Consider the following 18,052-nt stretch of genomic DNA (forward strand, 5'->3'; position numbering starts at 1 on the left):
AGAATCTTCGATATACCTATCCATCGTGGTGTTGTTTGATGCTTTGGTTGAACTACCACCCCTTGGAGGGTTTTTACGGGATGCTGACGACATTTTTTGATTGAGATGGATGGGATTGGTAGCAGAGGCCTATCTTTCACGTCACATCTGCTCGCGCGCCATACCGGAAGTCCCGCATGAAATTTATTTACCTCAGAGGTCCAATTGGTTTGAAATGTAGATCATGAAGAAGATTAAGTATATTTTCGAGAAATCAATTTCTTACAAATTGTATCTTGACCATTTCCTCACAGTATGCCATTAAAGGCATGACTCAGCAAATTTTTTTAGCGCACATGTAATTAAGGAAAATGCGAAAAGTTTAATAAAAATTGAAAATGACTAAAGTTATTTGGGTATTGAAGTGAAGGTATGAGCATATACTTTATAAAAGAACACAATATTGCACCCACTATATCAAAATGTCTTTGATGTGATAGGAAATATCATAATATTTATGATTTTGTTTGCAAAGTACCATCTTTTGTTTCTTCTTACTCCTGTAATATGAGGTTCTAATTATCTAAGTAATTTTGCTTTACAAGCCCAACATTATAGAAACAATATTATTCATTTTCAATACTTTCAAATGATTATTCATGAAGATTCAGAGTTTTATTCAAAGAAGTCAGGATGATTTATTTTTGGTAAAGGGAGATAACTCCATCCTAAAATCATAAACTGTGACAATTCAGACAGTTCAAGTACAATTAATGTAATAAAAAGGACCAGATTTGAATAGAGTTTATCAATTAACCTTTCTAATGAAGTTTTAGTATATAATTTCAATCAAGTGCAATGACTGGTCCCTGATGCCAAGATGGCCGCAATGTAGACAGCAGGATGGAAAAAGTGAGTTGTTGTAAATACCCTTATCAGTATCTTTTACACTGTTTGTCATAAGTTGTGTAATGATCCACAGAATATATCATCACCAGTTCATCAGTTTAAAGTCTTGTGATTTGTTATAAAGCTCCTGCAAAAAGTTCAGGCTATCAAGGGAGACTACTCTTAATTTCAAGTATTTCCAGGGAGCAGTTGTTGTATTAGTTTGGGGCTATTCAAGTTTGATTAATCATTTATAAAGCAATTTGTTTGTTTTTTAGATGCTGTGTAGTAGCAACACCATTCATTGACTGCAGAGGCACTTAAATATGAAGAATGGATGATCAAAATCTCAAATGTATTCTGCATCTGGGTCAACATTCAAAAGAACCAGTCAAAAGGTTTGACAGTGAGTCATGACAACAAATACAAAATGATGCCAAACTTCGTCTGAACAAGTATTCTTCATCAAAATACCATAAAGCATGTGAATATGTGAGAACTCTAGATGCCATTGAACTGTCCTATGGATATCATATCAACTGCTACAAAAATTTCACAGCTATTCCAAAAGAGAAAACTGAGCACCAAAGAAATGCATCTGTTTTACTATGTTCAAAATTGCCTGGTATTGCTTGTACTTCCTCTGGGGTATTTGAAAATGTGTGCATTTTCTGCAAAGCTGTTTCAAAGCGTGTTGGGAATCATAGAGAAACACTTGGAAGATGTGAGAGTTTTGATGCTGAAGAAAAAATAAAATCTTCTGCTGAAACCCTGTCTGACCAAGCGCTACTTGCTCAGATTTGTGACGTAGATTTCATATCGAAGGAAGTAAAATATCACCATTCTTGTCAAAAGAGCAGAAAATATATCCATCAATCATGGAGCATCTATGGAGCACTGTGACAACAGCAAAGAAAACCTGAGCAATGCACATGAGACAGCCTTGTCACTCTATGTTGAACAAGAAATTATTGTTAAAAATGGCGCTGAATACCTCACATCTCTGCATAAACAATATGTGACATTCCATGGGAGTGAATCTAAATACAGTGCACAGAAGGTGGAAGCTAATTTGCTGAACAAGTACAAGAATGAAATAAAGAGTACCAAATCCTCCCACAGAAAAGGAAAAGTAATTTTTTCTTCAAGTCTATCAAATGAAGATGCGGTCCTGTACGCTGAGGCACAAGCAAATTCCAATTCTGCAAGTGTAGTGGACGCAGCTTTTATTCTGAGGAAGGAAATAATCAGGATGAGAGATGAGTCAAAGGATCTACCATTGCCCTTGTCAGCACAAGTTATAGGAAAGGGTAATGGCCAACCCTCCAGTGATTTAATGCGATTCTTTAGAACATTGTATACATGCTCTCCAAGGCCCAAAGATCCACCTAGGGTCAAGGCTGAGAGATGCATCAGGTCATCAGTAGATGACATTCTCTACAATACTTCAAATGGAACTATCAAACCAGGTAAACATCTAAATCTTGCACTTGGGCTTAAAAAGTATCACTGGCAGCAGAAAGGTAATTGAGATTTTGAATCATTTTGACACTGTGTAGGGTTTCACACGGCTGAAATGTGGGAAACGGAGATGGCAACATCCGTATCACAAACTGAATCACCACTTCCAGATGGTCTCCTTCACTCACCTGGACTTCACACTGGCACAGCATGGGACAATTATGATGAGAACACAGAAACTCTATCAGGTGCTGGGACACTTCATGACACAGTCGGTATATGTTACCAGGATATTCCAACAGCCCCAGTTACACCTGAAGATGTTCCAACACATACAGGTACATCTTTTAAAGCAGGAAGAAGAAAGAAAGAGATCATTCCAAGGAGAACAATCTTACATCCAGCCATACATGAAGAAGCCTAGGATTCGAAGGTTTGAGTATCCATTATCCGAAGATGAGAAGCCTGCAAAGTATGTACACTTCAAACACATGGACATGCTCTGGATGATGGGTTATTCGTGGAATCAGCAAACCCCGATGTGGATCGGATGGAATGCACGATGGTCTGAGGACCATCTACCCCAACAAAAAATTGGGTATTTGAAAAACATAACTGAGCCACCAACACAACTGAATGTGGTTGCTAAAACACTGAGGATATCTCAAGAAGTTGCAAAAGCCTGTGGGGAAAACATGGCACTTGCCACTTATGATTTGGCTGTAGCCAAACTTGCATTGCAGATACAGGCATAAGAAAAACCCACCTATGACAACGGGTTCGTTTGCTTTGGAGCTTTCCATATATCTATGACTTTTTTGGCTTGTTTGGGATACCTCCTGGATGAATCTGGGGGACCATACCTCTTGACAGAGACTGGTGTTCTTGTTGGTGGATCCCTCAAGGGATTTATCAGTGGTAGACATTACAATAGATGCAAACGCCTTCATCCAATACTAGCCCTCACGTTCTGGAAACTACATTTTCAGTCCTTCCTTGACAAGCACCCTGGAATTGTTTCTTTGCTATTAATCGTCCAAATTATTCAAGATGGATGACCTTGTATCACTTGAATCTACTGAACATAGATATCACACACCCGGGAGCAAAAGAGATGCTAGAAAATGGAGGACTTTCAATAAAGAGAAGCACAAATTCATTCTCCAGAGTACCAGTTGATATGGCACTTGAGCAAACTGTCAATGCTGATGCGGCTTCAAGGATGACAGGAATTTCTTCGTTCATACAATCAGAGTCTGCTCGCACAAGATGGATGATAACTCGCTCTTTAAGAAGCGCAGTTGTGTCAGGTCTTCTTGAGATGGCTGGCCTTGACAGAAAAGATGAAACTTCTCGTGAGCAAAGGCTATGTCGGGTTGTGAGAGATCACCAGGATGTTGAGAAACTTCTCAATGCAATAGAAAATAGTTTGAATCCATTCAGTGAAGCATGTCCCAACTCCAACCTCTATTGTATCAGTTCCGGAAAGGCTGTACGAGATGAAATAGCCAATGATCTTGTTTCTGTGCTACAGAAAGGAGAAGAGTGGTACAAGCAATTTCAAGATGGCTGTTTCAGTGATGCTCGTCGGTTTGAAAAACCTATTCCCAGACGTAAAGTAAAACATTTTGCTGCTGAAGCTGTGAAACTTTCATGCACAGCCAAAGATAAGAAGGTAAATGAGCTGAAATGCACAAGTGATCTGTTTGGAAGACTACTGTACCTGGCTACAACCTCAAACATCAACCTGCAAGAAGTCTTTCAATATCCCTTGACTCCAGTACCTCTTTGCTTTGCCCACATAGACGGCTCTCTCAACAAGACTGACAAATCAAGGCTTCTGTACTGTCTTGAAAAGAAGGTCGATGATCACTCACAAGCTGTCACTCTTGATGTATGCATTGTTGACGGGATGTTCTTTGTACAGTCTCTCACGAATGTGCCTCTAAGGTACAAGGTTATTGCCCAAACAATGCTTATTGCGCTCTGTCGAATGGCCAAACGTGTTGAGTTGTGTGTGATACATACAAGAGTCCATCCATTAAGGATACTGAACGGCAGATGCGTGGTCCGACTGAATTTGAAGCCTTAGTGACAGGTCCTCTCCAGATTAGACCAAAAGAATTCCATCAAGCATTGAGGTCTCCAACGTTCAAATCATCGCACCTGAGGTTTCTTGTAGAAGAATGGGCAAAAGATGAATATAATTCAATATTGTCAGGACATGAACTGTATGTTGCCATCGACAGTGTGTGCTATGTTTTCACAGCCTACAGTGGGCAAGTTGTCAGATCACTTGTTTCCCATCTACAGTCTGGCCACGAAGAAGCAGATACAAGATTGATATTTCATGCATGCAGTACCAGCAGTGACTTAGAATCGCCAAGGATTTCAGTCAGAGCATCTGATACAGACGTCCTGGTCCTTCTACTGCACCATCTGAAACGAATGAATGGTTCTCAGGTATGGATGGACATAGGAAATAGTAGTAACAACACCAGACGCTACACTGATGTCAATGCAGTAGCTTCAGCTATTGGGGAGGATATCTGTGAGGCTCTTCCTTCTTTCCATGCATTCACAGGTTGTGACTACACTGCAGGATTTGCCAGAAAAGGAAAATGTCGTCCATTACATATGTTCGAGACATCAGATGCATTTCAACAAGCTTTTTCTAATTTGGGAAGCCAAGACGAAATCACAGAGGAAGTTGTCAACATTATCGAGCACTTTGTTTGCATAATGTACAATAAAGGTGACATTTCAGATGTCAACGAGGCCCGTTATTGTATCTTCAAGGACAAATATGCACCTCGTTCTAAATCAGGACCACTTGATAACGTTAAAGGCTGTGATAAACAGTGATATCATTCAAGAAATTTGTGAGATATACCACTAACTGGTGAAATTTGAAAGACGTTTTAAGAACTTGAATCAAATTTTACATTCTACTCACGAATGATAGCTACAATAGAAAATTTTAAAGGAGGAGTTATCTCCCTTTGGTGTATTCAAAATATTATAGAGTATTATAAAAGTAGCACTAGTTTACGTTTTTGCCAGAAAATGAATAACCTTTGCAGTGTTTTATACTGGCTATGCCCCATTCTAACAAATTGACATAAGTTTCATGAATTTGGGGAATAGTTTCGTTATGAATCCAATCAAAGGTTGAAGTTTACAAAAAATAAACTCAAATTGCCATTTTGACTGTAAAAAATATATATAAATTAAATACAATTTGTCAGTTTTTTGTTTTCATAATAAAATATCATCTTTCAAGATTTGATTTAACATAGAACTTGACAACTATAGGTAACACATACATATCCTGATCATCTCTGAAAACATACTGTCACCTTCAGGAAAAAGTGCTGAGTCATGCCTTTAACGCCTCCTACTGGCAAAATGGTCAAGATGTATTTTGTAAGAAATATGTTTTTGAATAGCCCAGACATAATGCAAATGTTACAAGTATTCAAACCATATGGACCTTTCGGGGTAAATAAACATACCCTATCTCTTGGACTAGAAAGGAGAGGGGTAGGAAATGTGTGCTCCAGCCCTGTGTGGAGCTCGCAACACAGTAAATTGCAGTTCATATACAGTATACTGCACGTGATACTGATTTGTGGAAAAGTTACAACTTTCAAGATTCAAGATTCAATTTGCATTTATTTCATATACAACAGACCGTCGTAATATATCACTGGATTACTGCTGAGAGCGGCGTTAAAACAATTTGTTTTCATAATGGAGCGCTGCTGTCATTTGAAATAGAACCGTATACATGTGTACTACCAACTCAATCACTCGGTTTCGAATATTCAGCAGCAAAAATATATATCAACCAGCTGTGAGGAGAGATATAAGATTTTAATAAGCAGTCAAATAGGGATGACAAAGGACCCCTCACTGATTAGGTTCTTGTTTATTTAAGAGCAGAGTTGGCCATGTTAGATGATAAAACTAAAATCCAGGAGCTGGTGTTGTTATTGTGTGGTATGAGCTGTGACGTAGACCCAAGAGAATAAAGTAAAACATGAGGCCAACGCAGGGCTACAATGATTGGGAAAGTCTAGATTTCCACAGCTCTAGCCTGAAATTAAGAATTGTTCTGTACTCCTTTATAATTTTATTATTTTTATTTTGTAGACATGGATAGACCAACGAGGAAAGAAACTGATGGAATATTAATAACGCATGTCACCAATGATCCAGTTAAATTCATCACACAATAACATACAGTAAACTAGTCAACTTGATTATAATGTTTCTTATAGTGTAGTGCGGCATCAACGATTACTATATGATATCCTCACAATGGACGATAATTCGAAATTCTTATCCCAGCTATAAATAGCTTCAACAGGGACAGTACCGGTGTCAGTAAAAAATTCGTAGTTAAAAAAATATGTATCTACAAAATATAATCTGAAGGAGTCAAGAACAATATTGTTTTATTAATGCTTACTTCCATGGATAGAATTGAGCCAATCTAGGCTTGCCAAATCGTTCTAGACTTGAGCTGGATTCCTTTTAAATTTATTCTCTATGGTCTGGGAGACGTACAAGAGTGTCAGTATCGCATGGAGAACTGACGTTTAGGAGAATCCAGCTGGGGCTAGCCTGGGTCAGTGTAATCGGATATATTGTCGAGTTTTGGGTTTTTGCTGTTTGCTGAATAGAACAAGGGCTCACGAACAAGATCACCTTGTTGAGATTAAAGCATTACCACCTCTGTTTATATCAGATGTGTTATTGTGATTTGAAATCTCTTTTTGAACAAATGCGAGTTATAGTATACTCTGTATTCTTTCGTCATGGTAGAATATATATTTTCTATGTTGCTTTTTGAATTATCCACAAATAATGAGAGCTACAATGTATACATCTATCTGGAGATAAACAATACTACTACTTAAGTGCATATCTGAAAAATGGGAATAATCGACTAATATTTCTTTTTTAAACACTGTCCATTACAGGCATTCTAATCATTATATTATACTTTGTATAGTTTAAAAGTTGAGATATATTGCATTTCCAAAAAATTCAAATTGTGTATCTTTCTACATTTTGAATTCATTATAATTTCTGCAATAAAACCTTAACATCTGACAGTGATATAAACGAATATGATATATACTGTGATAAATGAATTATTAATTTCGTATTATGAATTAAATAAATTGAAATATGATAGTACAAATAATTTTTTGTGTGAGTAGATAACTAAAGATCGAGGCAACTCAGTATTGTAACCATTTGTGAAAAAACAAATATTCAAAAGTTTAGAGATTTGAACATGTGCATTGAATAAACAGACAAGAAAGAAACGCAATGATTAAATTATGAAGCAAATTGTTTTATAAATTAAACTGAATATATAGAAAATAATAGTTTAATTTCTCATTGTTGGAAGGTAGTTTTTGTTTGATCGTTTGTTTTTAAACGCCGCACTCAACAATATACCAGCTTTGTGACACTGGTTTGTAAATAATCCAGTCTGGGCCAGACAATCCAGTTATTGACATCAAGAGCACCGATCTACGCAATTGGGATATGATGACATGCATCTGATTACGTTAGTCGCCTTCGTACAAGCATGGGTTGTTGAAGGCCTATTCTAGCCCAGATCTTCACGGGTATTTCTTTTAATAATAAGGAACAATGAAAAAATTCTGTATATGTCCATAATAAGTGTGTATAAGTAAATGGATAAAATATCCATACACGCCAATTAAATGGGTTAGACTGCATATGGTTCAATGATGAACTCTTTTACAAGTCCATATTTCAAGACATGTATATTTGATAGTCATAATAACTCTACAAAAGTTACACAATGGCGACAAAACGGTGCCAGCATCACAGATACCTAAAATACATTTTTGAACATGAGATACATAAAATTACTTTTAAGTTAAATGATGTATCTAAATAGTAATTTAGAAGGATTAAATATATACGCTTCCGACATTTATCGTATTTCTGTTCGTTTGGAGAGAGAAGTAGTGACAGTAGTGACTGGTATCTGATGGGTGCAAACAGGTGTGGAGTCGCTGTCTCAGATGGCTCTAATTTCGTAGCTCACGACGGCAATACAGAGCGTGAAGTAGTTTGTCTCACAGTCCCTGATCCATGTTATTTTCCCTTCCGCCCAGGCCTTACTGTAATGCTATAGCCCCAAATTAAACAAGCCTAGATTTTCAAAAGGTTCAGGCTGAAATTTCCATCTCACTTGGCCCCATTTAAATTCAAATATAGTTGAGACTAAGCGTAACTCTTACCGTGAAGTACAACTATCCAAAAGATCCCATGCATCTATATTTCTTCAGACAGACTCTCCATGTTCCTATCGATATGTATCAAAAGACAAATTAATTAAATATTACAGCACTGGTGAATAAGTTATATGCGCATGTCAGAGTCGATCCTACAATATCCTTTTGCGCAAAACACATATATACTGATGAATTAACGAAGTAATACTTCGCAAATATATGTCCAGATGTATACATCAGTTTCATCTCGTGATCTTTATTCGTGCTTTAAGCTCTTTTTCTACCAGAGATTCTGGGGTGTTACATCACACCAGAAAGCCAGGTCCAAATTTAAGTCATAATTTCATGGTCCGTCTTGTATGTTGGAAACCAATATTGCAATATGGCTGAATAAACCCGATTCCTCACATAATTATTCCATTTCTACAGTCATCTACGAACACTATCTTTAAGGAAGTATATCTATATCATCCAAATGTCCATACATATATGATCCACATATATATGTATAAAGCAAGTCGTCCTGCAATCTTCCTTAAAAGATAAATGCTAAGCATTTCCTCTGTATGTATTTATATATGTAAATATTATTTTAATGTCAACGCTGATGTAGTGAACGAACCACACACCTGATGCTAGAATAACATCTAATTTCTGAAATGAACATATTTTACAGTATAAAATATAATAAAAAGGAGCCAAAAGACTTTCTTCATTTTGCCAAATGTCTGGCTGTATTGGACATATTTGTTTCGGGGTCTGTATGGGAGACGAACCTCATGCTTTTAAGTATAAAGATAAGTAAGTATAGCTGTTGTATATATTCAAATATGTTTGTGATTAACCGACCTTGAAAAATATTAAAGGATGAGTGGTAACTATTTATGTCATTATTTCAAATTAGAAGGATAGCACATCAGGAAAGCATGGTACTTTAATATACGTATCTTGTTAGCCCATTAGGTTTTTTTAAGTAAGAGCAACATGTATATCGAGAGTATATGTTTGGTGCGTGACTTATCAACCATTACTGTCAGAAAGTGTGAATATTCTGTTTATTGGCAATGAATTGTTCTTTGCGATTTATCGCATAGCTGTCTTATATCATTAAATGTCAATTTTGCATTGCTTTATCATGACGTATCCGTGTCATAACCAAACATGTAGCAATAGCATACACAAATATCATTGACTTCGACATAGAATAGTGCCATGATATATGATTATCCTTTGGTGTGAAATATTTCTAGGTTGATAAATCTAACATGTGCTTACTTTTAAGAATAGCTACTATACATATTTATATCACTTTATCAGGTTTAATAATACAAATGAACCTAAGTGTATGTATGTTGTAAGATCCTTTAGTTGCTGAGTGCGGCATGAAACAACAAACAAACAAAACATAATATCTTAAAGAATTATGTTAACAATGTCGATGCTAAAACATAATCTCCACAATCTCCATACCTCTTTCTCTGTGAGTAATATGAAAACATAAAAGCTATTTTTAATAATCTGAAGGAATAATAATGACAATAATATCATAATGATATCATCATTATTTATGTTGTGCTTGACTGAGGGAGGGCTGTATTCCTCCGTGTGGGTCACCTGCTAGGCAATATGGGACGGGAAAACTGTAGGGGGTGAGGGGAGTTAAGTTGATGGTACAGACAGATAAGAGAGGATCATTTTACAAATGCGAATTCTCATTCCACAAAGGAACAGGCAAAAGCTGAAACTTGGTGAGATTTACAGGACAAAGGCAGTTATTTCTAGTTTCTCATGACTCTCGAGGATACATTTAAGAAAACAATAAATGTGTGTGTGTGAGAGTGCGGGTGAAGATAAAGAAGAATTATACAGCATAAAAATGACTACGAAGTTCAGGTAGATATGTAGAATGCCTGGCCAGTATGACCTTTGAGATACTACATGTCCAGTCATCAAAATGCGATAAACCATTTATTGAGTAAAAAAACACATTAAGTGAGTGAAACAAAAGACATCAGTACCGGCACACAAAGTCCCCCAACCCAAAGTCTGCATGTATCAATACTCAAACCTGCCACATCCTCAACCACTCATCTCACTACATGTTCGCTAACCCTGTACATGTACGCACGCACGCACGCACGCATGCACGCACGCACGCAGGCACGCACGCAAACACACATCGCATTCATCTTTCCCCACCATATCCCTTCGGTCATCTTATTATGTCTACGTCAGCCATCATTGATCTATACGCATACTTACATACATAATCGATCCTCTAGTGGTAGAGCATCCGCCCGAAAAACGGAAGGTTCGGGGTTCGGTCCCCGGCCGCGTCATACCAAAAGACGTTAAAAGATGGTACTTGTTGTTACCCTGTCTGACGCTCGGCATTAAGGGGCTAAAACAAGGACTGGTTGGCTCGGAGTCAGTATTGTGTGTCTGAGTTGGGTATTTATGTTAAACTGCGTCATGGTATCTCAGCACTATAAATCGGCATCAGTCCGGACTAGTACAAGCAGACACACACACACACGCACACACACACACACACACACACACACACGTGCATGCACGTCGCTATATAAGTGCAATAATCTTGGACGCGATGTTAAACCAAATTGCACCTCACCTCACCTCATTCCTGCAGATTTAGCAATGCACTTCAGGGAAAACATTATGGATGTCAACGTCTCATTATGAGGAACACAACGTTTCGGAGTATATAATTAATCCTTCACCTGGTGAATATCAAATACTATGAGGCAGAAAACATATATATGTACCTGTAAGAACAACACAAGAAAAAGGATAGCAAAGAAGGAAACGTAACAAGGGAAGCCAACAGATAATTGGCGCTGATTACCCCTACCTCCCGTTTGCCCATTGTCCATTGCCCATTACCAATCATTGATAAGTAAGGTTTTGGCTTTAATTTGTCCATTGATAATAAACCATCAACGTCTATTATTTCAACCCTAAAAAGTACGAGAATCTGTACTTTACTGAGAGAGTGTTATTTTCGGACGCTGAATAAACATTCATAGTTTTTTCACATGAACAACTGTAAAACATTCACTTATAAAAGACAACTTTATCATAAAAAAGTCATTATTGGATTATTAAGAATTTCTGTGTCACTTTAATTTAATAATAAAATAGTTTTCATCCTCTGTGCAATCCACACTGCTAGCTAATCTGCCATGTGCACGAGAGAATGTTACAAATCACATCGCAGCCTCTCCGTACAAACGAATCCAAGCTCAGCACAAATTGATTTCAACACTCTCAAAACAGAAGTCACCGCCAATCACCCCCGACAGCTTATCCTCTCTGTGCATTTGACCATAAAGTCTACTCACATACCAAGCACCGCTCCAGGACAAGTACTAGACGCCTCAATCGCTTACCCGTCAATATCATTGCAAGGAGAGTATGTACTCCCGCTAACAGTGTGGAGTACTAATTAAACATTCCAGTAATGTTACACGCCACAATATCAGTTTCTTGTAACTTGCTGATACTATTTTGCACATACAAAACAATTATCCTCCTTTACAAACATATACAAAGAAACACAGTGCTCAACTTTAAACACTTCCATTTGCATATATATATAATAATTATACACAAATACTTAACAATTATCTCCCTTTACCAATATTTACAAAGAAAACAAATTTGGATATACCATATATACAAATTTGTATATTTTTGTATATGTCGTATATACAAACTTGTATATTTTTGTATATATCATCATTCCAATCTTGTATATCCTTTGGAAATATCATCTTTCCAAAGGATATACAAGCTTGTAAATATGGATTTTTTTTGCAGTGCGGCCTGTGTTAACTGTTAAAAATACTTGTGCTTCATCAATATTTCCAAATTCTGTTAGACAATTATAAGCACAGAGTAAACCCTGGTTTTGTTTGTGAAATGAAAACTGTTTGAGGGAATGTGATTGAAAGTTTATCATCAGTTTATGGATTCCAAATAAATATTATCACATTATAACAAATAGCATTGTACAATCAGTTGAGTCATATACTTACGTATGACATCAAGCACCTGTCCACAGTCAGACATCTGATCCCCTCTAGAGCCTTGTAAACCCCTGTAACAACTGTAGACACCACGGTCAGAATTCCACACAACATCATAAAGCAGGAAACTGAACACACCAGATCCTGACGAGTCAATGTTCCCAGTAAACTCTGCTCTTGTCCTGTACGTGCTAGTGATGTCCACCTTGTTGTAGTTGGTCACATGGAACAGAATATCTGATGAATAACGTCTCACTGTAAACTCCCTGACAGCAGGCTGGGGTAGTCGCCAGGACAAGGTTGCATTACTTCCTTGACGAGCATATACCACTGCACCAGCTGAAACACAACACACCATCTGAACTGTTGGGAAGTGGTTAATCAACCAACTGAACATCAAAATTAATTGGTTTGTCTCATTTTGCTGTTCTGCAATGTAACTTTTAGTGATACTAGATCACAAATATCCAAACAACAAACACAAGTACTTACTTCAGCACATTTTTCAACATAGACACTTTCTCGAAATTTTTGTCAAGTTGTTGCGAGAGATGGGAACTTGTTAGGTTTGATGACTGCACATTACATTCGATTTCCTGACAGCAAATGTTCTCAAATAGGTAAAACTAATACTTATTTTATTATGTAAGGACTAGAGAATATGTTCATGCTTATTTGCATACATTCACCTTATATTCTAAACACAGAATATTCTGTTCAGTTTCTTGTTTGTTTCTATGACCATATCTATCCCGCCTTAAATATTTAGAATGACACACAACTCTTAATTCCTCTCTTTTCTTAGAAATCCTAAAGCGTACTGGTGTTAAATAAGGATTATTATCGGGCCATTGAGGCTTAATCAATTTCCATTCCCTATTAGAGTTGAACAGCAGGACGGTCAATATCTATTGATATTTTATTTAATATATCTAGGATTATATTTCATATGATCATATGAACGTTTGTTTTGTTTGTTTGTTGTTTAACGCTGCACTCAGCAATATTCCAGCTATATGACGGCGGTCTGTAAATAATCGAGTCTGAACCAGACAATCCAGTGATGGATACCATGAGCATCGATCCACGCAAATGGGATACGAGGACATGCATCAACCAAGTCAGCGAGTCTGACCACCCGATCCCTCTTACGACAAGCATAGTAACCTTTAACGGCAAGCATGGGTTGCTGAACACCTATTCTGCGACGGATCTTCACGGGTTTCATATGAAAGAGGAGAGTGATAAATGTTCAAAATGTGCTCACTATTCAGTACACAATGGCATAGAAGAAAGCTAATGTTATAATGTTGGTTGGCTAAATACACTGGTTTTTTTCGTTGAGATTAGAATTAGGTTTTTTTCACAAGGAATATCTACCAAACTATTCAGGTGTTTTGGTCTTATTTACTTCTCATACCAAGGACTCCAACATGAGCCCATTCGGAATCAAACCACTTTCAACAGGATTCACATATGAGATCTTAGAAACTTACAAAACAAATGAAAACAAAGCTGAATAGAGAAACTAGACTAAAAACAGACTGACGTAGGACATCAAAGGATATTCAAAGCATAAACAATTCTAACAAATGTTGACGTACGAACGGCGTTAGAGAATAGTAATACTTCTACTGAAATCAGAGCAACCGCCATGTTCAAAAAACTTATTTGTGCTTGTAAACATGCATTGTTTTCTATCAATACGTAAAGAAGTAAGCACATCATACATGTCTAAGAAGAAACAAATAATTAAGGTAATTAAACTTCTATTATCAGGTACCAAGGGGTCTCTTCTAGTCATGATGTAGCAGTACTGCTTTAGTGATTCTGTTCAAATATAAACGACAAAATGGTTACATCTTTAGAGACAAGCAGAAGCATCGAAGCACCTCTTTAGTCGTATGGGGGACCATCTAAATCGACCGGTTTTACTTGATATTGGCAGCCGTATTAAGGAACGCAAGTTGTCTTGCCTTACTGTTCAGTATTATAAGATATTGTTTCAATAACAGCGTTGTGCCTTGTTCATGGGATGAGAATGTATTTAACCTGATACCAAAAGCTGGTATTAAAGGTTCATGTTACCTGCTTGAATATAGAGGCATTTCACTTAATTCAATCCCTTCATTACATGCAGATATATTAAATACTCGACTGTCTGGGTGGTTGGAGAGCAATACTAACTAAGCTGATGAACAAGATGGTTTCCCAAAAGAGATTGAACGGATAATCGATATGCTTTAACTACTTTAATTCAAAATAGAATAACCTGAAAGCAATCAACTTTTGTCAGTTTTGATGATTTAAAAAAGGCGTTTGATACTGCTACAAGAGATAATTTGCAGTTCAAGCTGCGAAGAGCTGGTGTAATGGATATTTCACTGAACGTTTTCCTGCTTATCGAGGAGTAAAACATGGCTGTCAATTCTCCCCTACTTTATTTTCAGTGTACATTCATGATTTGGTTGAATGTATTAATAATCGCAATTGTGGTATTCAAATAAACGATGTAATATTATCTTTGTTGCTGTGTGATGTTGATGTCGCGCTCATTGCTCCAGATGAAGCGTCTCTACAATTTATTCTTAATGTCTTGAATGGTTGGTGCAAACGTTGGCAATTAATTATACACTTAAGATGTCCTTCTGTAACATGACCAGAATTCAATTCAATTGTGGTGATGTCACATTACAGAATGTTGAATGTTATAGACATCTTGGCTAATGGTTCAATTACTTCTTAGATATAGGAAGAACTGTTAGGAAAGACTATAAATCTGCCAGTCGCGTCTTATCATTGCTATTTGAGAAAATTGATGTGGCAGAAAGTATATCTAATAATGTATGTGTTACGTTCTATGAATCTCTGGTTGAACCAGTAATGTTTTATTGATCAGCAATATGGGGTATAAACAGATGAATGCAAGTTATTATCAGAGAAAACAGAGCATGTCGTATTTGTGTCCGGGTGTACGTAAAACAACTTTCAATCTTGATATTAATTGTGATATAGGGCTTGCCTCACCTATTCATACAGTACAAACTAAAGTTTTTAGACATTTTTTTTATGTTTAACAACAGTAATGTGACAGAATTTGCTCTAAGGTTTTTAATTGGTCTAAAATAACTGTACATATTTGGCCAGTAGAGTAGACAAAAAGCAATCACCCGCAATTTAAAACAATATTTTACATTACAACTTTTGCTAAAAAGATTATTGTTAAACAACGCTTTCACGGTGTTGATAACTGGAATAAATTATTGATGGGATTATCACAGGTCAGTAAATTGCAACACATTAAGAACATTTAGACATACCCCAAGGCCCTAAAATTGAAAAACAAATCTTACAAAGTTCAAATTATGTAACTGACTTTAAATCAAGGTAACTCGTCACGCCCCCAATAGCAACACTCTTGGCCCATATGGAATCCATACCGGTACACTATATATACAACACAGGTCTCCGCACAACAAATAAAATTATCCAGATACATTATGTACCTATGCCGAACCAGCTTACAGGCCTAGCCAGCTGTGCTAATTAAGCCATGCCTCCTCGTTAGCGCTCTTAAATTAATTTTGGTTGTTACAAATACATACATCAGAATACGTACTTTTAATCAAGCGCAAAAGCGCTAAGTCTATGACGATTTTTCACGATACCAGCACTTTCATACTGTTTAATGACATAACCAGTTACACCTTCCTAAACATGAGAAACACACATAAAAAGATTTTCAACATGCTTAATAAATCTCCATGTTAGACTGCATATAAATCTTTAACTTTGTATCTGATATGGGTGGAAGCATCACACGATAGTATATCTGAAGTTTTGTATCACTATATCACTATCGTCGCCAGTAACGCGATACTTCGCGCCATTTACGTGCCACTTTCGCAGCATTTTCTGTAAACCTACGCGGTATCATCCCGCCACTTTCTAGCTAGTGTCGAGATACATTCGCAGCACCTTTGCGAACTTATCGCGAAACTGTTTTCATTATACAGCATGATTCTATTTGTCAACGGATGATCTGCCCTACTTTCGGAAGACAATAAGGATCTGATCCTTCTAAAGTTGAAGCGGCTGGAGAATAGTAGCTATCGACTTTTTTCCCACAGGGAGTGAGAATACTTGGAGACTACAACTGTGCTACAATCAATAAATGCTCAAGAATAAATTACATGTTTTCAATGTTTTATATGAGGATGCTATATGTTAGTCATGGAAAGATGGGTTGACCTACAACTTGTCTCGGGATTATATTACCGGATGTCCTGACAAATATTATTTAGCTACCAAGATAAATGGGCCCTTTTTAAAGCCTACACTGAAATTGAATGAACCCTTATCTTTATTCAAACATATACAGTCAAAATGAATGTGTGCTTAGTCAGAAAGAAATGACTTCTGGGACCAATTAGGACCCACTTTTAACCAACTGAGTTACCTATCCCAGCCCTTCTTGGTACTATATAAGGTAACAGTCTCACCCACAAGTTTCACGCCTCGTGTTGATGTTTTTGTTGTTTAACGCCGCACTCAGCAATATTCAATCTATATGACGGCGGTCTGTAAATAATCGTGTCTGGACCAGACAATCCAGTGATTGACATCATGACCAATACACGCAATTGGGATCAATGACATGCATTAACCAAGGCAGCGAGCCTGACCACCCGATCCCGTTAGTCGCCTCTTACGACAAGCTTAGTTGCCTTTTAGGGCAAGCATGGGTTGTTGAAGACCTATTCTACCCCAGATCTTAATGATCTTAAAGTCGTGAAACACGTCAATTCGGAAAAACGCACAGAGTGCATTAACTAAAGGCCAATGGAACTGCACGCACTTCACGTGCAGCAGTACTATGAACATTATTAAAGTGCAGGGTTTTTGATTGCCTTGCATCTGCGTCAATCGAACAGTAACAATTCAACAACATGTCAAGATTAATAGAAGTGCAAAGAAATAACGTCATAGGCCGCTTGCAGGCAGGGGCATCCCGATTAGCTGCTGTAGCCAGGGTTTTTAATGTAGCGCCGAGCACCATCACAAGGCTATGGGATCGGTTTCTACAGCACGGATCAACATGTGCTCGGCCAAGGTCAGAACGACCAGGAGTAACCACCCCCGCCCGAGATTGCTACATCCGACTGCGCCATCTTTCGTGAAAGGATGACCACAGCGACCTCAACAGTATCCCAAATACCTGGACTGCGCAGAATCTGCGACCAGACCCGATGCGTGGGTTCCCATTTCCAAGGATGTGATTCGCATACTCGTCTCTTCCATGGGCAGGATGACGGGCCACTATCGATTCGAATGGGGACATACGCGTTTTTTATGGTAGCTGACCTTCACCTTTGAGTTTTCCTATGT

The 18,052-nt window shown here is 37.4% G+C and overlaps 1 protein-coding gene across 1 annotated transcript in view; it reads right to left on the reverse strand.

The window, feature by feature from the left end:
* The window catches only part of LOC139457377 (scavenger receptor cysteine-rich domain-containing protein DMBT1-like), a 120,326-nt gene that overhangs the window by 16,984 nt on the left and 85,290 nt on the right, over positions 1-18,052 (reverse strand). The window contains exon 5 of the mRNA XM_071238783.1: positions 12,674-13,003. Coding sequence (XP_071094884.1) covers positions 12,674-13,003 — 330 coding nt within the window. The remainder of the gene's footprint in view (positions 1-12,673; positions 13,004-18,052) is intronic.

The sequence above is a fragment of the Haliotis cracherodii genome, unplaced genomic scaffold (genome assembly GCF_022045235.1).
Source record: "Haliotis cracherodii isolate W230 unplaced genomic scaffold, xgHalCrac1.p SCAF_12, whole genome shotgun sequence".
Classification (NCBI taxonomy): Eukaryota; Metazoa; Mollusca; class Gastropoda; order Lepetellida; family Haliotidae; genus Haliotis; species Haliotis cracherodii.